The 23,003-nt window shown below is 38.9% G+C and overlaps 2 protein-coding genes across 6 annotated transcripts in view; both read right to left on the bottom strand.

The window, feature by feature from the left end:
* The window catches only part of gtpbp3 (GTP binding protein 3, mitochondrial), a 633,967-nt gene that overhangs the window by 179,408 nt on the left and 431,556 nt on the right, over positions 1-23,003 (bottom strand). The gene's annotated exons all lie outside the window — the stretch shown is intronic.
* Positions 390-13,502, bottom strand: tmem244 (transmembrane protein 244). Of its 3 annotated transcripts, XM_010795177.1 has the most exons (8): positions 13,468-13,502; positions 5,451-5,486; positions 4,883-5,042; positions 2,257-2,342; positions 2,055-2,131; positions 1,381-1,506; positions 946-990; positions 390-839 (listed from the first exon to the last, which is right to left on the bottom strand). In XM_010795177.1, exons 3-8 carry the CDS (start codon positions 4,910-4,912, stop codon positions 742-744), a joined length of 462 nt encoding a protein of 153 aa, XP_010793479.1. In that variant the 5' UTR covers positions 4,913-5,042; positions 5,451-5,486; positions 13,468-13,502; the 3' UTR covers positions 390-741. The 3 variants fall into 3 exon arrangements, with proteins under 3 accessions (XP_010793479.1, XP_010793478.1, XP_010793477.1); XM_010795176.1 differs by lacking the exon at positions 13,468-13,502 and having other exon boundaries at positions 5,451-5,516; XM_010795175.1 differs by lacking the exons at positions 4,883-5,042; positions 5,451-5,486; positions 13,468-13,502 and adding an exon at positions 4,500-4,592.

The raw sequence follows: 23,003 nt of genomic DNA, 5'->3' as shown, positions 1-23,003 counted from the left end.
TGTGCAGCACAATAATCTGCTACATATTCTCAAAATATTTTCCAGTTGTATATTTGAGCATTTTCAAAATATGTCATACCGGGCTATGGATACTTTTTTACCAAGGCAAGGACCACCTTGGCCAGGGCTCTTATAGTTTTATTTATTTATAGCCTACAGACACAAACACACACAAATCATGTTGCTTAAAGTATTTCATGTAAATCCAATTGTATGTAGTATACAATCATCATTTCAATACAGGTAATACTTTTCATTATCAGCATAAAACAATATAAGCCTACACTCAAAAAATCTGGCATATGACACATGAATATAACACACAAATTAAAACTGCTAAATTAACTAAGTCATTCGATTTTTTTGTACCTTGGTCATATTTTTTACAGAATGCTACAGGTGTCATTTCTTATATGGCCTTGAGATAATATTATAGTAGGAGGTATGTAAAGAAACAATACAAAACAATATTTAAACAGTACAGAATATGCTTTAGAAAACAGACAAAGTTGGGCCATTTGTACAAGGAGGGATGTGACTATTAGCTATAAACAAAGTTATTTAGCAGAGAAAGAGAAATGTTATTTGTGGTTGCTTTATATTCTCGATAGATATACCGTAGTTGCTCTTTCTAATGTTAACATAAACATAGCACAACTCTTTGATCAGTTTACCCACTGGGATGTATCAGGGGCTGAGATTAAGCAGTAAGCCATTTAAAAGCTTTCCTCATTGTGTTCATTAGAAGTTCTGCAGTTCAGCTGGGTAGACAAAGTTGCTCCTGAAGAGTTTATAGGCTGTGAGCTGTCCTGCAAATATCATCATCACCAGGCCTAAACCTGCACGAAGAGGGATTACATAAATTAGAAAAAGAGATCAATCAGAGGTATCTATGGCGGCCAGCAGCTGTCTTTAAAAAGAAGAAGAAGAAAGTGGTAACCTTACCCAGAGCTATCCACCAGTGCTCAGCTGAAGGGAAGTCTGACATCACTGCGGGAACATAGAAACTGTGTTAAATGTAAAAAAAACATACTACACATTATCCGTATACAGTAGCTACAGGTGAACACATGATACAAGTTCAGCTATTTTTGCTCTATTAAGTTCAGCATTTTTAAAAGTCAATATTCTGCTAGACATCTTTCAATGTTGGCTAAATAGCTCTCAGAAATATATGCTGTTACTGTATCTCTTAGACACTAATGGATAGGGCCTGTGTGAGTGCCAATACATTTCTGAAGCACTGACACCATTTCCAGTTACATTACCAGGCCCCCAATCCTATCAGCTGTTTTTGCGTGTGTGTGTGTGTGTGTGTGTGTGTGTGTGTGTGTGTGTGTGTGTGTGTGTGTGTGTGTGTGTGTGTGTGTGTGTTATTACCTGCTACCGTCATCGCGACATGCAGCAGTGTGACAGTTATGGCATAATCCCAAACCCACTCCTCTACAATCCATGCGAATACCAGGCCTCCCAAAATATAGGTCACTTCTGTGGAGATAACACCGACTGCAGGGAGGAAGAGAGAAAACAACACATGCCGTTTTGAATTTCTAATCTGCTTTAGAATCACCCATTGTTATAGCACAGGTTTTACTAATCAACATTTTCCATTAATAATGGCTCTCGTCTTTTGAAAGTTCCCCGGTGAGCCAGCATGAAATATACCAGGACCGATGAATAGTGACCCTTTGTCTGGTGCAAGTTAGGTAAGAAGAAAAATGGGATGCAGAGACAGTGACCCACAGCCAAAAGGCATTTCAATTCATATTAATTTTGGCCCATGGCCCACCTTTAAGTTTTAATTTTGGCTCACTAAGGGAGAAAGTGTATGCTTCATATTTCCTAGCTAATAACATTATCCATATTTAAACCATTAATATCCCTTACAAGCTTTTAGGCCGCTTTTCAATGTCTGTAGATACAGTATAATCCTACAGGGAACCTCAGCCTTATATGTAGAAGTAAAAAGTAGTATAACATTTAAATACTAAATAAAGTAGCACCTTTAAAATAGAAGTACTGGAGTGAACCTACATTGCACCAATGCTACTCACCGAGGTATTTGGGGCTCTGCCATGACGGTTGTGTTGTGTAGTCAAAGGGAGCCAACAAGCTGTTGATCTCATGAACCCTGGAGACACAGCAGGAGATGATAAACATGCAAAATCCACTTTGGTTCTTATTCATTCTGTTTGAAATGTACTTTCTCTTAGGAGCAAAAGGCCAAGGCTTCACTATGAGTTGCAGTTTGTGTACCTGAGCAGTCCTATGCAGAGACTGACCACGACGTAGTAGAGAGAGTAGAAGCACACCATGCACATCAACAGATTCTGCAGGACGACCTGAGGAGAAGGAGAAAGATTTGTCCTGTTGGGCTGGGGCTTTCAATATCACATGAAACCGGCTTTGTTTTTTAAAGCAGCAGGATCCCTGTAGTTTAAAGATTTTGAGGGTGAGGAACGGATAGTGTCTTTTAAGTATCTTTCAATTATTGATATTGAAAAATACTATTTACTGGTTCTTTCTGCGACCATCTTTACATATTTTTATAATATTTCCCGCATTTGACAGCTAAAAAAGCGAGAGCCTTTAATCAATGGGTGGGAGAAATTCAATGTCCTATATCAACCATCCACAGATGCTTTCTTCAAATAAACAAGGTAACAACAGAGAAAACAAGACTATAAGAAAATACCTGGACATTATGTCAGGGATTTTAATTTGACAAGAAAGCTCTATATTTGGAGATGTTTACTTTAACATCGTTATTTTGTGCATTCTGTGTCTCCCAAAGCTATACAAATCCCTTTTCCCTTTTTCCCTTCATAGCTGATGAGAGTACAGTCAGACAGCAGCCTGCCTGCTAAAGCCTAGTTTTATTGATTTATGATTAACTGCAGCCTCTACAGGAAATATGCTACAGGACCTCCTGAGAGGAGAGATAAAAGACCTTTTCCTCCCAGCTGACATTCCTGCTGTCAAACACAGGTGTAAATGATCAGATTATTAACGATAATCTCTGGCACCTGGTTAATGAAGTGGAGTCATCGTAATTAATCTGATTAGTTACACCTGTGCCAAAGCAAACAACGATGAAGAGCGCTGATAAGATTAATAACTTTCACTACATTGAGTTGTGTGATTACCCTACGGATTAAACTGTCAGCTACTTTTTATTGAATTATTAATCCTTCAGTCTATAAAATGACCAAAAAAAAGGGAAAGACCAAGGACCTTTTTCTTTCCCCTCTCTAAATTGTTCCCATTTCCACACAATGCAACCACTTGTAAAACTCAAATTATACTCCCGATATTGTCATTTCTTAAATGTTTCATATTTTTGGTATATAAATGTTTGTTGTAAAATTCATTTATTTCATAAATGGCTGTAATATCCTAATAAAGGTCCAAAGCACAAAGACATTCCATTTACAGTCTAGCCCTATAAAACAAAAAAACAGCTGCATATCCTCGTGCCTTTGTGGATGTATACATATGACATTTATGATATATATGTTCCAGAAGGTGAATCCTGCCTTCCTGTAGAGCTTCATGTCTGCAACAAAAAGCTGCCATTGCAATGTTTCAGTCCGCAGTGTGCCTGGCCCGGAGCGTGAGACAGTAACAAGTTCAACAAGCACAGAGGATCATTCTTATATCTATTAGTGGACATCTAATTTATGGGGCTATCGTGCGTTAAAGGTGAGGTGAATCTAATCCAACACCTATACACTATTCCAGCATGAACGTATAAAAAGAAATGGAGTGGGAGGGTAAATCTGGAGGGATTATTTGTGAGGTGTTGAGTTCGCATATCCACAATATGTCTCTCTAATTGCAGACTCCACTTTTAACTGTGTAAGGTTCATCCTCCTCTTTGCTTCCCCCTAATTTACTCCATGTTACCTCCATATTAAAAATTAGCAGCAGTGAGAAGTGGAATGGGATAAAAGAGCATGCAAATGTATTAGGATAATTCCAGTGAGTGTCGTGACACTGTAAGAGTAATTTAACCGTGTCCCACATTTCATTTTCTGACCCACCTAAACCACGTAGTCAGACAGGTCAGAAAAGCAGCTGAGCTCATGCTAATTCCCTCAGTCAGCTAAACACCTCGGCTAGCCCCGGTTTGTTTTTCAACTCCAGACTAGACTGATCACAGACTAAAATTAAAATGCAATAGAAACCAGCTTTTAGATTTCCCCCAAACTGACTTTTGGTTGATTACACATTAGCATGCTTAAAACATGTAAACAGCAGTCTAATGACATTAAAACATATAATAATCTGATTTTTTTAAATTATAACTGTAATGATAAAATAACAGTGAAAAAAGCTGGGATATAACTGTAAATTATGAAAAAAGCAGTTGATTATGAGCACCAATTTTCACTTAAAAGGCATGTTGTAAACACCTCACTGTGCACCGAGCCAGCTAACACACACTCCTTAATCCTCTTTATCCTAACACACTCTCCCACATCCTACAATGTCCTTACCCAGGTATCACTGGGCGTGGTCTTGAGGGAGAGGGGTCCATGGCGTTTGATGAGTGTGAATCCAAAACAACGACAGCAGTAGTCCAACAACATGAATGGCTGCTGCTCTACATGAGAGCATGAAGGCTACATGTGTGTGTTTGTGTGTGTGAGGAAGCATGTTATGGAGGAGGAGGGAGGATTAGAAGAAATGGGATTACTACTAAGAAGAGTACTAAGAGTAAATCCTAAAAAGGGATAAAGGTCAACATACTCCAGTATATCCAAGTGGCACATATACATAAAAGCCCAAAGAAGGAAGTTGAATTTGAAGTTTAATACATAAAGGAAGTGCTATAGACACAGATTTATGATTGGAATATGGTATTAGTCCATTTATTTACCTGTTTTTTACCTTTAGGTAGCTTCCTCATCCCTCCATTATGTTCTGCTGGTTCCTTATTTCACTTTCCTTACTTCCTGTTTTTCTACAATACTCTTTTGTTCTTCTTCAGTTTTCTTCTAAGTTCATCAAGTTTCCTTCCTTCATTTGTATTGCTACTCCTTACAAAACACAACAAGTATGAAGAAGAACAACAATACATGGGTTTGTTAATTGATGGACAGATTAATCAGCAACTCATTTCATAAACTAAGGATTATTTAAATCAAGCTTAATTCAAGCTTTTTAAAACAGGACCTGCCGCTTTTCTTTGTCTTGTTTGATAAGTACGTATCAAAAATAAACCATTTCAATAAGTCACTTGGACTTTGGGAAATTTCTATTTTCCATCACCTTCCAATCAAAACAAGTATTGATAATGTTGATAATTGTTAGTTGCAACCACAGCACGAGTACATTTTTCCCATTGAAATCAACTGACTGAGCTTGAGATAGCAACACTGACAACATACGCCTACAACATGACGTTATCTTTTTATTTCAAATACTTTTTCTTCACCAATGTTTACCTGTGATTCGAACTGGATGTCCAGCTTTGGAAAGATCTGCAAAAAAAAAACATCGAGAGACGAAATGAGTGTAGTCTGGTAGTTCTTAGTATCAACACTAGATGGCAGCATAGCCTCAAATGCACAGGGAGAACTTTATCCACCAATGAAGAGGCAACACCAGAACAAGCAATGATTAAAGCACAGCACTAGCAGATACAAACAAGATACTTCCTTGTTATTAAAATAGATTCAAAAGATGTATTTATCATATGCATAAAAAGCTACAGTTGTTGGTAATTAAATCTTAAGATCTTGCAACAATGCAACACACAATACTGTATACGTAACATAAAAAGAGAAAGACAAAAAAAGTGCAACAAAAACCCAATGGTGCAAATAAGTTGCAGGAAAAGGAAGATGTACAAATATTTAATATAAAGACAAACAGCAACAGTAGAATAAATACTGTATACTGTGGTAAAACCTACATTTTAAAAAACGTTTTCATTTGAACACACACTACAGATCATCATTAGAATACAGATAACAGAGACAAAAGGGAGAAAGGACCACTGGCTGTGGCGATGGAGAGAGTAATGCAGAAATGACGACAGTTCAACATCTTCAGAAATAACCCGAGAAGAAAACTCTTCATTCAACTCTTCAGCGTCACCGCCTGCGTAAGTCTGTGTGTTTGTGGTAAAGCACATGCACATGGGCCTTTGTGTAAGAATGGGGTTGACTTGGCTGCCAGGGTAACCTGCATCATTGTAACCATAGTGATAGAGAGCAGAGGGTGTTGGGAGGGGGGCGCATGTAAAGCAAGGTAGGCGTCATACCTATTCATCCCTGTGTGTGTGTGTGTGTGTGTGTGTGTGTGTGTGTGTGTGTGTGTGTGTGTGTGTGTGTGTGTGTGTGTGTGTGTGTGTGTGTGTGTGTGTGTGTGTGTGTGTAAACTTTATTACTGTAAGGCTTTGTTTTTTTATATTAATAGATGTTTGTTCTGACTCAAAAATAGGACTGATATAATTGCATGTATGATTCATTTGTGTTTTTGATTAAAAGTCTTTAATTATCCTGCAATGTGTTGCATTTGTTTAGCTCTACAGTGTTGTTCCTTGCTTTGTGGAAGTGCTGTGATGAAGACATTCATCACAAATCAGCTTCATCAGCTGGGATCAAAGGAATTGTTTAAAATGTGTTCTCATAAAAGGGGACACATGCTCATTTTCAGGTTCATATTTGTATTTTTTGCCTCTACTGTGACTGTTTTTTATGATTTAATGTTCAAAAAGCTCTTCTGTCTGAAACCAGAGCCCGGTCTGCTCTGATTGGTTAGCTGGCCGGCTCTGTTGTGATTGGTCAACCGCTTAGAGATGATGCACAAAAACCTATATAACAATTTACAGGAAACGGAAACCCCCAATTTTTTTTATTTAAATAAGGATAAAGAACAGTTTCCCCAAAATTACTAACATTTCAGAGGATGTTTGCCTTTAAATGTGAAGTTCAGATCGGTGATCCAAAAATGTGATAGTTTAAAACGCACCTAAATCCTTAAAGCTTTTCCCCAGCCCAATACAGAGGGAAGTGGTTAGATACAGAACAGTGGGACGTTTAAAGGCAATGTAGAAGGATTTCAAGGCACTTGTGAATTATTAAACCCATACTAAACCTCAAACAGGCCTTTTTTTAAAGGAGCATATATCATATCAAGCATGAGGAGTTATGGGAAATGGCACTACCAGAGACATTTTAACAGCATGCTCCTGGGCTAGAGGGAGTGTTTACACCCCATGAGTGAGTTTAAACAGTATGTGTCGTATCCACAGCAGCAGGGAAACCAACACAATGTTTGCATGCTCTTCTCCTGATCTGTTTTTGAACTATTTTGAAAATCAATTGGACACACATTATGCTCATGGGAACACTGAGGCTCATTGATCTACATGTCGACATGTGCGTCTAAGAATGGAGAGGCTCCAATCCATCAGTCAGCCTGTGTGTGTGTGCAGGGAACAAATATTGACGTCACACAAACGCAAAGTTTGACGCATCATAATACTCAGCGTTCACTAGGAGGAAAGGGAGGCTGGTTTGCTTGACAACTTGGAGAAAGAAAAAGAAAGACAGAAAAGAAAGAAAGGAAATAAATAATAAAAAAAAAGACAAACATTTTTGCCTCCTTGCTGTATGCCATCTAGTCAAAACTTAGTTATTTATTCAATTAGAGATTGTATCTAAGTGTCCTTATAAGCAAATAAATTATTGAGATGGCACAAAACGGCAACGTTTTGTGAGGTCACATTGACCTTGACCTTTCACCCCTAAAATACTTGAGTCCAAGAGAACCAAATTCAATCCTTTAAAGCAATCATAAGATATCTCTTTCACGAGAATGGGACGGATGTACCTACAAACATGGGGGTGGCATAACAAGTAATTTATGATAAAGACATCCCCTTGAGTTTTGAGGTTATGTGATGGACATGTACAAATAAACACAGCTTTTGTCTGACGATTTTAAGAACAAATTATGAATGAGGGATGATGAAAAATAGAGCGTTTTGCGGAGCCAATCCATTTCTCTATTTGTCCCACCTTCTTACAAGTAGTCATTACATGTTTCTGTTAGCTTTCACAAGCCTCACTCACTGTCAATCATACTTTGATCCATTGAAATATTCTCATTACAATTATATAAATGTTCAAAAATCAGATTCCTACATCTTCCCTTTGCCTGGTCTAATCCCCATCCCCTGTCCTCCTTAACTTTCCAAAGAATCAAATGTTCCTTTAATTATCGAGCTACAATAAGTATGGGCCAACTCAAAAAGTAAACTCTGTAAATCCCATAAGCCCAAAAAGGCCTGTAAACAACAAATGGCATACTGTAGTGAACAAAGTAGGGCGCGTTGTTTTTCCTCTCCTTATTCTACTACACTCTCTCCACATTACTGCCCCCCTCGTGCTCCTGTTGTTTATCGCTGCCCATCGACAGAAACAGTGTTTTCATTTCGATCTATGATGGAATGTAAATACAGTAACTCCTGACTGACTTCTGCACCGGGGACTCCAACCCTGAATCAATTTAGTTTTAGTTTTGGAGTATGTTTATATCAAAAAGAAGCAAAAGAAGAATGCTTGAGGAGCCCAATAGGTGTATTTTTAGTGTGTGTGTTTAGTGTGTGAGACAGGTTGTTATAATTAGAGTAAAGGTTAGAGTTCGGGTCATACGTCTTGCGGTTTAACGTCGAGAATGACACCCGAGGACCAACACCATGATGATTGTGAACAAATGTGTGCAGCTGTACCACTCTGCCCTCTGGGTTTCTAAAATGTATTTCTGGCAAACGTAATCTCTGCCATCTGAACAAATAATGGTCTTTCTGTGTGTGTGTGTGTGTGTGTGTGTGTGTGTGTGTGTGTGTGTGTGTGTGTGTGTGTGAGTCTGCATTTCTTTCTCTCTCAACCACACTTTATAATGTGCCCAAAATGTGCTGTCTTACATTCCCCTCACCTCTCCCCAGCTAGTATATTTTCATTGAATCAGCTCCAGCATGTAAATACAGGAAATGACACGCATGCCAACATCTGCAACATTTTTGCACGCCCCCCTCTCTCTCTTGTGTTTCAGAGACGAGACAGAACAGCTTAAAAATGTTGAACAAAAGCCTCCCGCTCTGTGTGTGTTGATAATGTCTAACCTCTGGGCATTTCATATCTCGCATGAACACACTCAGTTGTCAGACACTCAAAACACATTTTCTTTAAATTATAGCTGCAGGAAATTCCTCTGTTTTCGTGAGCTTTGCATACTGATTCTGTACTACTGCTCCCACATACAGTACATGCATATAACATCACAAGCTGGTCCTTTCCCCTCCCCGCTGAGCACCACCTCTTCTGTGTTTCCTTAAACCAGTCCTCCCCTTATCGTCTGCGCCCTGCACATGCAAGAAACGCGTGGCACAGTGCCTTGTTTCCCTCCATAAAATACACACACGCATTCACAGCACGCAAAAACCAGCCAACCTCGTCTCTCCCTCGCTCGCTCTCTTTCTCCCCCCTCTCTCTCTTTTACACGCGTCTCAGTGAAAGCCTCTCACATTCCCTCGAGCAGCGCGCTTTAAAGGAATTGGATGAAGCTGCCGCGTCTCTCTCTCTCTCCGGCTCAGAGGAATAAAAACACTCCAGTTTCCTCTACTCAACTATTTTCTTCAAACGCAACAACTTGCAGATGAGATTTTCTGAAAATAGTCGATCTCTTTCCCTCTCTTTATACTCGTTTTTGGACGCGAATATCGGGAAAGCACGAGTTTTACGCGTAAAAGCCAGAAAAGGACTTCACATCAGCAGCTTTTGGATTCATTTCGCCAAAATTAAACATTGGATATTTTTTCTCTATGGGAATTAAAAAATGAGCTTTTACGACTTTAAAATCGGGGGAATGTTTTTTTCCCTCGAGTCGTAATAAGGAGCGTAGGCTACTCGTTGAGCACACGTTTTCTCCGCGTCAACAGCGAAGACTCTTTGAAAGCTCCCAAACCGAATTGGACTGAATTTTCTCCGGCATGGCATTTCAGTGGAAGTAGCTTTCAAAGTGGAAGATGGCTTTGTCCTCCCCTCAGGTTCCAGCCTAATCCCCCCTCCGTGCCTAATGGCACAGTGACACACTCAGCTGTTAGCAAAGGTAAGAACTGAACTGAGTTTGACTTCCAAAACTATCAAACACTCCACACTGACAGCCCTACACTCCATCTTTGTATTTCCATCCATATTTAATGAAATGTTGTTAAATATTTGATGAATGAGGAAGTTCAACATCAGATAGTATCTGTCTGTAGTTGTTGATGTTTAAAGCTTTAATTGCATCTAAAATAGTTCAGCATATTAAAAGCTCATGTGAGGATTTTTATTGTGGGCTTTAATTCATTGAAGCAAGGTTGAGATGATTTAAAAAAAAAAATACTATTTAACTTCAAAGTAGCCCAAAATGCTGATATGTCAATATTTCTGTCCTTAAAGATAGTTTAAAGGTCATCTTTAAAGTGTAAAAAGTATATTTTGCTGCACCCTCCACACTTTTTTAAGACTTTTCTCTCTGGTTAGAGGATGACTTTGTGTTTCATGTTTTTCTCATGAAAAGAGTTTAAACAATTGTGAAATTACTTTGTCTTTCTCCGTCACCAACACATCCAGAAACTGATGGGAACAATATGTCTCTTACATTACTGTGGTACATTTTACAAGTACCTTTTTAGTGTTTCCCCATCACAGTGTACACTTCTGATTGAAACATGTTTGGCGTGGTGTCACAAAATCCTGCTTGTAGGTATGCTCAGATTTAAGGTGATCGTAGTAAACATAGGTGTCACATACAGCGTGCTGCAGAGTGGAAGAGTCAAACATCAAACAAGTAACAAAGAGATAAGACAGACTGGAGGGAGGCTCTGCTTTTATTCTCCTCAGTGTGATTTATATGTGGGTGAATTAGGAGTAACGGTCTCCTGAGAGTTTTTTGAGGAACGAGGCTCTTTGGGAGGCATCTATCTCTGCCAAACACTTCACGCAGAAATACTGGTTTAATTTGAGAAACATTAAGAAGTCAGGCGACATAACAGCTAATCCACCATCACATATATCAAGCAAGTGGATAATCCTGTTTGAATACCCCTCAGGAGGGCTCCTTTAATTTGTCACCCCAAAGACCACCTGATAGTAGGGATATTTTTCTCAGCTGTTTTTTGTAGCTAGTCCAATTCCTGTGGGAAAAATCCTTATTACATGTTATCATATTTGGCAAACTTTAACATGTTTGGACATTTTAGTTTTATCTTTAGTATTTGAGTTTAGTTTTACTTAGTTTAAAACACTTCAGTCAATCTATTCTAGCCAAAATATCACAATAGCCCTTTTGCTGTCATTGTTATTATTATTAACTTATGTAAGTTACCCCTAGTTCTCCTGACTCTGCTCACTGTGCTGTAGCCCCGAACTGCTGAATAAAATAAAATGTCTTTACTGCTTCAAATCACAAAATATAAACATTTTATACAATATTTATTCTCTTCTTTTCTTGTAAACAATGCTATGAATGAGCCGTCTTGTTTTGGTCAGTGGTAAAAAGATTGTAGTCATATTTGTTACCTATGAAATGAAAACTCCCTGATAATAAGAGTTCATCTATGAGACCCCCATCTGAGAAATATTTTTGTGGTTTATCTAACTTAAAACATTTCCGCCGAGAATACTCTGATGGAAGAACAGCGCAATTCTTGGAATTATTTTGTAATCTTCGGAGATTGGGCCTCCCCCACAAAAAGTCCCAGAGACTCGCACCTCAGGATGAGTGTGGGTCACTGACTTAAAACTGGGAATGTGAAGGGAAACAGTGAGTCATTTGGCTAGAATCAACAGGGGATAATTCCAGTGCACACACACACACACACACACACACACACACACACACACACACACACACACACACACACACACACACACACACACACACACACACACACACACACCTGGCAATAGCATCTGTTGATTCAATTCAAAACTTAATTGAATTGAGTAGAGCTGGATTAATTACAGGAGGCAATGCCACTGATTCAGTGTGAAGGATGCGAGATTTGAATTAACCAAAACACTATGTATCATCAGAAATAATGAGGAAATAAAAAACAAACAAGATGGTGAAGAGGGTGCAGGATTTGACACTTGAGTGCTTGCTTCAGAAAATGTGCCGCTTAAAGGTCAGCGAGAAAACCCAAAGTGAAATATTCTCCAGACAGATGACTCACTGTTGACCATGTGAGTCTGTAGGAGTGAAGTAATGCACCAACACACGCTATCTGTTAATCTTTTACTCTCTCCTCTGAGACATAATTTTCCTTTTTCTTGTTTCCTGTGTGATTTGGAGATCAAGTAAAATGGAGATTAAACATTTTTTCAATCCCAAAAACAGGCTTCAGTGAGTGAACTGTATCAGGCTCAGGCAGAGGTCTGATATTGCTCAGCCAAAACAAAGCATAAAGATATTAATTTTTAACTCTAGACGATATTGTGACGCTACAAAACAAGATGGTGAACATTGTATACTTATACATTGTATACACTGTATAATATGTTAGCTGCAATGTCAAAGCAGAAAAAGAGAGTAGAAAAAAAAACATTTTATCATGATATATCACAAAAGGCCACAGGTGTTTTCACTTTGGTCTGATTAGCCAATCAGAACTGTGTGTTTGAGTGTGTGAGTGTGTGTTAGCTGACAACTTCCACATTTTCCTATGCTGTTTTGCACTCGTTACGTAGATATCAAGCAAGCATCTACATGTGGCTGCTAAATCAGCTGAAGTCCATCATGTGAACGCAATGAAATCAAACAGAGTAACTGAAAACAGCAGCTTTTTCCATGTTTCAAGTAGTAGACTGTAGTTTCCAATAATACCAGGTTTAACTATAAAACCTATTTTTATCTGTAATGCTACTTTAATGGGGCCCTATTATACACATTTTGAGATTCAGATTTGTATTTGCGTCCATGCTTTAGTGTTCAAAAATGTCTGGTATGAAACCAAAGCCAAGTCGGCTCTGATTGGTTAGCTGGCTCTGTCATTATTGCTCAACCGCTTAGAGATGTCCCACCCCTTGGTTAATCACATACAATGTGTTAGAGCGCTAGCAATTGTTACATAGTGATGTCACTATGATTCGGGAGTTAACAAAGGAATCGAGGTGTTTCAAGCGAGTGTGTGGTAGAAAAAAACTCCCTTTGGATGGAACTTTGGGATTTTAACGCTTACAGACCATTTACATACACCAAAGATAAATAACACACTACAGGAAAGGGGAAACCCAAAAAGCATAATAAGGCCCCTCTAAATTAGCAAGAACTTTTTATTTTTATTTGATTAAACACTAAATACACAAACAAATTAACTTAACACACAACAATTTGATGTGTCTAATATATAATATCAAAAGTTGTGGCCTGATGAACAAAATTATTGAAATAAGAAATCAATACCTTGGCACAGGCTGAAAAACAACACTGCAAACTCCTGGGTTCAATCCAAGATGGTGGTTCCTCCTCATATATTTCCAGTTGTTTATAGGCGCACACTGGTTATGTCCTTTGCCTATTTCAAAGCAAACAGTGAATAACAACTAGGGATCAACAGTTACATATGTGTTGGGAACATCCAACCATAACACATCAGTTCCTGCTGGAGGGTAAATTAAGTGTGGTAAGCTTTGTGTCACATCACATCTCCCTGTGACGCCTTTCCTCTCACATACTGTGAAGCAGAAAACCTGGTCTTTGAAGGATCATAGTCTTTCATGTGGCGGTCCATTATTTACTACAATTCCTGTTTCACTTTAGGTTTGTAGTAACCATTTTACAATTCCACGCTTGAATTTGAATGGCCAGTCTCTAGGCAGCTTTTGGTTTGAGTTTATATTAATTCAACAGCAAATCTAGTGAAATGAAAACTTCCTGCGACCATCCCTCACAGGACATTTTTTTTGTAGTTGTGTAATTTCATAACGTTGAGTTTTAACTACTCCTCCATTAGTGTTAAATTAAGCTGTGGGTGTATTCTGATCAATACAGTATATCGATATTATATCAGTATCGTGATAAAGGACTGAATATTGGATACTGTAACATGCCATTAGCGTTGTCTTTTCCTAGTTGAATGGGCTACAGTACAGTAAAGTGAATGCGTATATATTTTTGACATGTAAAACCCTACAAAATCGCAGCATTATCAATATCAGGGTATTTGGTGGTATGTGTTATTTCACTTTTTGATAACAGTTATTCAACTCTGCTGCCAAAAAGCATCCCATTTGCCAGCTTATTTGACTAAAAATTCAAACCTGGCAGGCCCAAAAAGGCAACATGGACATTATAAAAGGGATCACATGAACCTGTTCCATTATATCCCTAAGCTGATTGTAACCGCATTTCCTCCCGGCACCCATTAGTGAAAGTAATTAATGTAATATAAAGTGTACACAATTTGTAGTTAATGGGCTTAAACATGAACAACGGTATAATCCTTTAACAAAGGCATAGAACGAGTGTCCTTCAAAAGTTAGATCACCATCCTATCCTATACAAGAATTTACTTTTCTATCATTAATTTCACTTAACTTAAGATGAAGTTGTCCAGCTTGGTTTCAAGATTTGACTTGCATACAGGGGAAATAAATGACATTTTACATAATGTATTCTCATACAAAAAATCAGTCTATGAAAATGCTCTATCAACCTGATTCCATTAAAAATGATTGTGATCGAAAGTGGCGTAGGTGTTCATGCAAATCAAGTACTTAAGTGTGACCGTGGCATTACAATGCTTGACAGTCTCTTCAGAATTTCAAGTTGAAAGCAGTGTCAAGAGGAGGTTGTACAAAGATTGGATATTGTTCCCTATATTTTCGCTCTTACTCAGGCAGTCTTTGCAAAAACTGATGAAAGTTCTGTTGTCGAATTTGGTAAATACTGTAGTCGTGTTGTCTTCAGAGAAGCCATCCTGTTTGACTCTTAGCTCCATGATATCATGGCGGGTGACCTTAACAGCAGCAGCAGGGGAGGTGGGCTGTTGTCTCTGTCACTACCTGATCTGCAGCCCTGCCCTATCTGCAGTGCGCATGTGCGAGATGGTCCGCCATATTTGACAACTACATACGGCAACCCAAGTAGGACACTTGACACAGTGGCTTTTGGCAAAGCACAAAAAGAAAACTCGAGAGATGAGTAATTGTTATTACAACGTGACTTCACTATTATTTAACAACTCTTTTTATTGGGTTCTTTTATTTGGGGTTAAGTACATTATCAGAATAAGTGATAAATGAATCTAACTTCTGTTAGACAGCTATCTACTGAATAAATATTTACTGTGAATGTATGCAAAAATGTATNGTACTACAAGTAAAAAAAAAAAAGCCCATCCCTGATCTACATGTTCCCTATATGTTTTATATTTAGCTTTTTGTTCCACATCTGTTTCTGCTTTGCTGCACCTCTGATGTAGATTTAAATTACCAGACCAGTTGTTTTTTGTTTACTTTTCATGATTACATCCCATTGTAAACACTTGGGATGAACGCGGCTTATTTCCCCTGTAGATTTTCTTGTTACCGTGGTAACAAATGCTGCTTAATTATAATTGAACAAACATGTGAGGCGAATGTCTCAGGAAGCTATAGGCATTGCAGCTTTCAATATAAGGACCTCTCTGTTAACATTTAGAGGCACTTATGGTTGTGTGTGTGTGTGTGTGTGTGTGTGTGTGTGTGTGTGTGTGTGTGTGTGTGTGTGTGTGTGTGTGTGTGTGTGTGTGTGTGTGTGTGTGTGTGTGTGTGCACATACATTATGGGAGACACGAGGAGACTGATGCTTCTCTCTATGTCTGCCACCCTCACTGTTAATGCTGATTGAGACAATTTCGATCTTGTCTCGTCCTCTCACTCCCTCTGCCTTTCTCAGCGCAAAGTAAAACCTGGCCTCAGCTATAACTCTGTGCTACATTAAATCACACATTCATTATTTATATTTCCACACGGATCGGAGACATTATCGTCACACTCTGATCAAGTTATATTAAACATCCCTCTGATCTTTGTAAGAAAATAACTATTCTGTATTTGGGACGTGGCCTGCTTGCCTCGCATTCTTATTCTGTTGAAGAAGAGGGCTACACAAACTATAACATATTTAAAATCATGTTCCTTATTTGCTTCTTGCTTCAACAGCGGAGCAAAAAGCCAATGCTTTCACACGTTCTGCTATCCAAACACATTATTTTGTAGCTGTGATTTAGTATTTTACATCACTGACATACTGTATGCTGATCATAATCATGAAAATAGCATTATTTATAGAGGTTAAAATCTAGTGAACAGCCGGATCTAAAGAAGCTAGGACAATATTCTGGCATGACGTGAATCATCGTACAGTCGAGTAATGATGTGAATCACACAGAGAGATCCCTGAGTCATGCTTTTCTTTCCTAAAACACATGGATCCAGTTGGGTCTAAGGAGCAGTGCAGCCTCTAGGAGTCCGCCTAAGGATTTTTACACTAGTCCTGTTTAAATAATGCCCATTTCACATATCTGGCACATAACATTTGATCTAGATAACTAGTTACAAAATCAGATACCATGTGTCCTACCAGTCAAATTCAGGCCACAAGAGAACACTACAGGTGTTAGCTTGTAAAATGGAAAATAATTTACTGGAAATGTGCAAAACATAGTAAGCCATTCTTGTTTCTTATGATGATCTCTTTACAAAAAAATATACATGAAACCAAAAATGTTATCTTCCTTGTCGTCAGACTTGAAATGCATTGTTCAGTTTCTGCAGATTTCTGTTGGCACCTTTCACCATCTATGTTCTGTTGACTGCGAAAGGACAACATATTTTATTTTATCGCCAGGCCTAGTGTGTGTAAGTTAAACCCAATTTATACACCTTTAAACCATCACTACCAGCTTGTAATGTTCACACAAGCATGGTGGAGTCATAGATTCTTATTTTTGCCAATTTCTCATCCCACTACCCGCGTGTTAGAACTGAAACCAAGATTGTGTGTTTGTTGTTTGGTTTTTCTTGGTATTAGCTTATCTGGCTTTGGTCTTCTTCATCCATCTGCTTCAACATGTGAAGAGTTATTTGTTCTGATGGACTGCTCCACGTCATGTTTTCTACTAAGTGGGTTTGTTTACAGACATGTTCCCCCACCTGTTGGGTGGAGGACATCTTGCCATACTAACTGTGGTTTTTCGGCCTCTTTTCATGTTCGATGGTGAAAACCAGGTTTCGTAGAGTGCAAATTGTTCTCAGTTGTGCGTGACTTCAACAGTTCTTTTTTTTGTACTTTAATATATTGTACAAACCTGTGACATATTGAAGGAGAAACCAGAATGATGCTTCCATATAAAGCAAACAGGGGGACTGGTTTGAGTGTAGCAATGAAATGAATCATCAGATCTCAACCCAATGAAATGCCTCTAGACAGATGGCTCCATCATCCACTGTGATCAGGGAATATTTCCTCCAAGAATGGTGTTTCAGAGACTTGAACGATCTTATAGCTAGCCTCAAAGCAACTTTGGTCGAATTTTTGTTTAATACTTGAAACATGACACATTCAAAGTCATTTAATCCATCATACCTTTTTTACATAGTTGTAAAGTGAATAAACTCTTTGACCAATACAGTGGCAAGTGATATACTTTAAAAGCCAAATAATTAATGATAAATAGCCACTAACTTTTGTAACTTCAGAATAACTTGGTCACAGAGACAACTCATTTAAAGACTTTTATGCACTAACCAGGATCTAGCTCAATTTGAATCAGAAGATAATCACGGTTGCTGAGCTGTTTGGTGACTGTCAATCAAATCTGACCAAACTAAGCCCAAACAGTCCTAATGATGCCAATTAATGTGTAATTAATTACTCATCGAGCAGACATGGAGTGATGAAGCATCCATTTTGAGTCAATCTTCTGTCCAAGTTTGTCTAAGACTGTTCCCTCTTCTGCAGTCAGAGGTGTTGATGCTGCATCAATGACAAAAAAGAGAGACAGAGAAGTTTATTCCCTCAGGCCCTCCGTGTCTTTCTTTCATCTTTCACTTATTTCATAATATTGATCAGCGCAGCTTTACAGCTATAACTTTAACCATTTGTGTCCAACTAGTCCTTTAACTTCAATCATATAAAAGAGCACTTTGAAAATGTGTGTGTGTGTATCTCTGCTATTGCCAATCAATAACACAGCTTTTAAACAAGATAGATGAATGATGAGCCAATTAAGCCGGTCAAAGCCAGAATAGAGGAGGGAGTAATAGCTGGAGAGGTGTGACGAAGGTAACTTTTTTCACTGTGGACTGACGGCTTCAGGCCTTGTAACATTGCACATGTGGTTTGGTTTGGGGGTGTTCCCCAAACCCGTTTTGTCTGTTGCTCCTGATTGTGTTCACCTGGTGCCCTGTGTTGTCTCTTCCCCCCTCACCTGTGTCTAATTGCTCCCCCGCCACCTGTGTCTAATTGCTGATTAGTGTGTGGGTATTTAGGCTCTGTTTCCCTGTCTGTGTGGGAGGTAGTGAGTGGGTGAGATCCTTGTGGCTGGTGACTGTGTCCACCTGGGCAGCAATATTGAGGCTGTGTCATGTACCACAGCGACGAATAAATGCCCACACCGGGTTATATTTGAATTCTCTGCCTCTGCCTCCTTGCTTGGTCCGGCCGCTCAACGGTCAGCTTCACAAGAGGAAAGGCCAGAATCATCTGGTAAAACAAAGAGACGGGGGGGCAGAATCATTCTGGTTAAGGGAACAAAGGGGGGGGGGGGCAATAGGACGAGAGGAACGAGAAGAAGAGCAAGGGAGCCACAGGTGGGAAAACGATAGAGGGAGGGATAACAATTAAAGAGAGAAAGAAGAAGAGAGAAGCAGTAGGGGGAGGGTAAGTGCCCTGAGGTTGCTCCTTTCACCAGCACTAATTTAATTGGCTCGTTAAGAAGGATGTGGGATGCTTCCTCTTGATTGGTTGAGTAGGCAGATGATGCCTGCAGAGACAGGCAATACAGGAGGGGGCGTTTTAACGCACAGACACACAGATGGACACACACACACACACACACACACACACACAGAGTTGTGCTTGAGCATAATAGAGATACAGAATATGTGTTCTAACACACACAGACCACATTTAAATCCATATGTGTACGGGTGTGTGAAATATTATAGTAATACACACTTTTAATAGGATGTACGAAAAGGCACTAAATTATACAGACATTTTATTTTGAACTCTCGATCACATTTACACAAACACACACACTCTGATTAGATCATTCATCCATGCACTTTTGTTTATTAATGAGGACAGAGACCAAACATCTTCCCGCAGCAACTAGTACATCAGAGAGTATGTGTTTGTGTGTGTGCTGCACTCCACAGTCTGTAGCATATTGTATGTAGTGAGGACATGCATACATAAAGGTGTGTGTGTGTGTGTGTGTGTGTGTGTGTGTGTGTGTGTGTGTGTGTGTGTGTGTGTGTGTGTGTGTGTGTGTGAGAAAGCTTTTAGTTTGCTGACTCTTAAGAGCCCGACAGGTCCCGCTCGGACACCACAAACACGCGCACAAAGCAGAAAACACACAAACAGTTAGTTGTGTGACCTCTCTGTCAATCTACCCGCGCTCGTCTTCTCTCCACCCATCAATGCATCCATCCACGAACCTCCAGAATGTCTTAATTTCCCATGAGTCTCTCTTCCGGTCTCTGCTCCTCCTGCCCTTTTATAGCTTGCAAACATTACAACATCTGATCAAAGCAGATTACTTGCAATTTTTCTCTGCGCTCATTTTACATTTGTACTCATGTTTGCTTAATTCAAACTGGAATTTTTTTAAACAAACTTCTGAGAGAAATGCTTAAATATGTAGACGGCACCTCATTCTATCCAAACATTTATGTCTAGCTCAAAAATCCTAAAAAAAAAGGTTGTTGGATGATCAAAATGTGTTTCATGTGTTTATAATAAGAAAGCCGATATATGTGCTGACTCATAAATCTGTGGTCCCCTCTGGATCGGCTGAAAGGCCTCGTAGTTTGTGAGCCTCTCCATTTACTCATCCATGATCTGCTCTCTAAATAAGCTTTCTCTTAAATAGAATATGCCTGCATTGAGATATGATCTCAGTTTACAAATTAGGTATGAAGAGCTTGCAGACTCTTTGCGCCCTATGCCAAGAACCAAATACTGCTATTTCGGAAGTACATATATTTTTTAGGTTTTTGCGTAAAGAGTTTTGTGAAGATTTTTACTCAATCAAGTGACCTTTCAACCAAACAATATACAACATGTTTTCTTTGAAACTTTAGAGGTACTGGTAGGCACATTGTGTTCCAGAAAAGGCCAGGCTAGCTGTTCCACCCTGGTCATCTCAAGTCACAATTTATGAAATGTCAAATTTGCCTTTGAAAATAAGCCTGAACGAGGCACCCTGAAGGGTTTAAGACACATACCGTAGAACTGCAATGCTATCGAATAATGCAAAATAGCAAGAAAAATACTGTGCCCAGATAAAAGGGGCACTTCCACTGATTTAATATACAAAGTAAAACATTTTTGTCATCAAGCTTTGTTGTCTGCCTGTGCTAGAGAGTTGTATAATGTATCATGTGGAGCTGGTGGAGCTATCAAGACTTAAAAAACAACGAGAATGATGTCATCAGGGTTTAGAAAACTTCACATTTGTAACCATGCGAGGAAGGTCTTACTTAAGATGCTATTGTATTGCATTATGGGAAATGTAGAATGTGGATTGTGGCTAAACTAATACTACAGACTAAGATTCTTCACATAGATTTGGATAATTCCCATTTATACATTATGGAAGTGCAAAACAGAAAACTCCTTGAAACACTTATTATCCATATAAGATATCCACATTGGAAAAGCAGGTTTATATGGGTTTTCTTAAGTTTGATTGATGATATCATTCGCCAAAACAAACACACAGCAACAGCATACAAGCAACCGAAAGCACTAATGTGAACAAATAACCGAGACGGCATTACTGTGACAGCTTTATCTTTTGTACCAATGTGAACTCATAAAGGTTCTCATTAACATGTATCTCTGCTCTCTCCACTCTCCATGTCTGAATAGCACTCACTGAAGAGCGTTTGCGATATTAACACCGTCTGCCTCTTTGCTCTCAGCTCATGTTGGAGCCAGTGTCTACTATCATGTCCTTGCAGAGAAGAGGAAGGAGGATACTAGTGGGGGACAACGAAGGGATTAGAGTTGTTCAGTATAATAAGAAGGGTGAAAGCGTGTGTGTCCGAAAGTCTTGGTTTTTAGAATATTAAACTTGTTTTGCCAAATTCAGATGATAAATACAACTTTTAAGCTTGCAAAGGCATAATTACACGCGGTAACTTAACGTCACAGCAGGCATAACAACAGCCGGTGTTTCTTGTGAGTGTTTCCCAATACACACAAACGCGTCACAGATTATTTTTGCGGTATTTGGCTGCCGAACGAAATTATGTACGCAGCTCGCGACGTAACTAGCAGTCTAGTGGACGGGATCAGTACTACAAGTAAAACAAAATATATATATATATATTTTTTTAATTAATTACGTTTATAAATTAATCTGAGGGCCGCCATTTGCCCATCCCTGATCTACATGTTCCCTATATGTTTTATATTTAGCTTTTTGTTCCACATCTGTTTCTGCTTTGCTGCACCTCTGATGTAGATTTAAATTACCAGACCAGTTGTTTTTTGTTTACTTTTCATGATTACATCCCATTGTAAACACTTGGGATGAATGCAGTTTATTTCCCCTGTAGATTTTATTGTTAATAAATGCTGCTTAATTATAATTGAACAAACATGTGAGGCGAATGTCTCAGGAAGCTAAAGGCATTGCTGATTTCAATATAAGGACCCCTCTGTTAACATTTAGAGGCACTGTGTGTGTGTGTGTGTGTGTGTGTGTGTGTGTGTGTGTGTGTGTGTGTGTGTGTGTGTGTGTGTGATCATAATACTTGGTCCTAACGGCAGTTCAAGTAAAGTCCACAAAGTGTATAGGTAAGTTAAAAAGACTTCTGAACCCTGCTGCTCATCTCTGCTTGAGGCTCTAGGCAATATTATACACGAAGACATAATACCCCTGAATCTTTTACAGAACTTTCAGATGTACAGTTGCATTATGGGCAATGTAGGTGCCATTTTTCAACACAGTGTGTGTGGACTGAAAAAAACACTGTTCAGGTCCCGCTTTGTATTTGTGAAAACTCCCTTTCAAGTACAATAATATTTGTGAGTGCTCTGCTGAATCAATAGAGCGCTCTATTAACTCCAGTGTTTAATACCTTCTGTTAAATGATTTCGAAATGACGAAGGTCAGGAGTTCTGCACCATAAATCCCACCCCTCAGTTGTAAAGTTGTTAAAATACTGCAGATAAAACCAAAACGATGTAATGAGTGTGGACACTAAAAGGCTTTGAAGATAAAACAGGAAAGGACAAAGCTTTAGAACTTGAAAGCTTGGATTTATATTTTTTCGCAGAATGCTATCTCAAATTACATCTTCCTCCCAGCATCTGGTTACTTCAAGTCGAAGGAAGCTCCAGGCTAACAGTTCCCTATAAATTATTACTTCAGTTGGCCGTGTATCCTTCTTTACTACTGAAGCTTTTTCAGAACCATTCCTCTTAAGACTGATGGCATATGTATGGAAGCAAGTGGCCTCTTCTCTGCCTTTATTTAGAACATAACAGAAAAGATAAATATAGTACGCCACATCGTTTTTACTCCCCACCGGCAGAGCTTGGAAAGATAAAGGTCAATTGCGTTATATAAATTGTGTTGACCTTACCTGATCTGTCCATTATCACTGTGAGAGCAGCAGCCAATTGGATTAAGTCCATAATAACAGCTCTATGCTACTGTTTTGATTATTTCTGTTTGCCTCCATTGAACGCCCAGCTGTTACAGGTTATATCACTTT

This window comes from Notothenia coriiceps, unplaced genomic scaffold (genome assembly GCF_000735185.1).
Source record: "Notothenia coriiceps isolate Sejong01 unplaced genomic scaffold, NC01 NC01_scaffold00037246, whole genome shotgun sequence".
In the NCBI taxonomy this organism is placed as follows: Eukaryota; Metazoa; Chordata; class Actinopteri; order Perciformes; family Nototheniidae; genus Notothenia; species Notothenia coriiceps.
This window is presented reverse-complemented; position numbering and strand designations above follow the sequence as displayed.

Coding starts and splice junctions, on each gene's coding strand:
- tmem244 (XM_010795175.1), bottom strand. CDS start 4,592: ATGTTGTTGGACTACTGCTGTCGTTGTTTTGGATTCACACTCATCAAA. Junction 2,343..4,499: donor CCACGCCCAGTGATACCTGG/GTAAGGACATTG, acceptor CCTTCTCCTCAG/GTCGTCCTGCAGAATCTGTT. Junction 1,507..2,054: donor GCAGAGCCCCAAATACCTCG/GTGAGTAGCATT, acceptor TCCTCCCTGCAG/TCGGTGTTATCTCCACAGAA.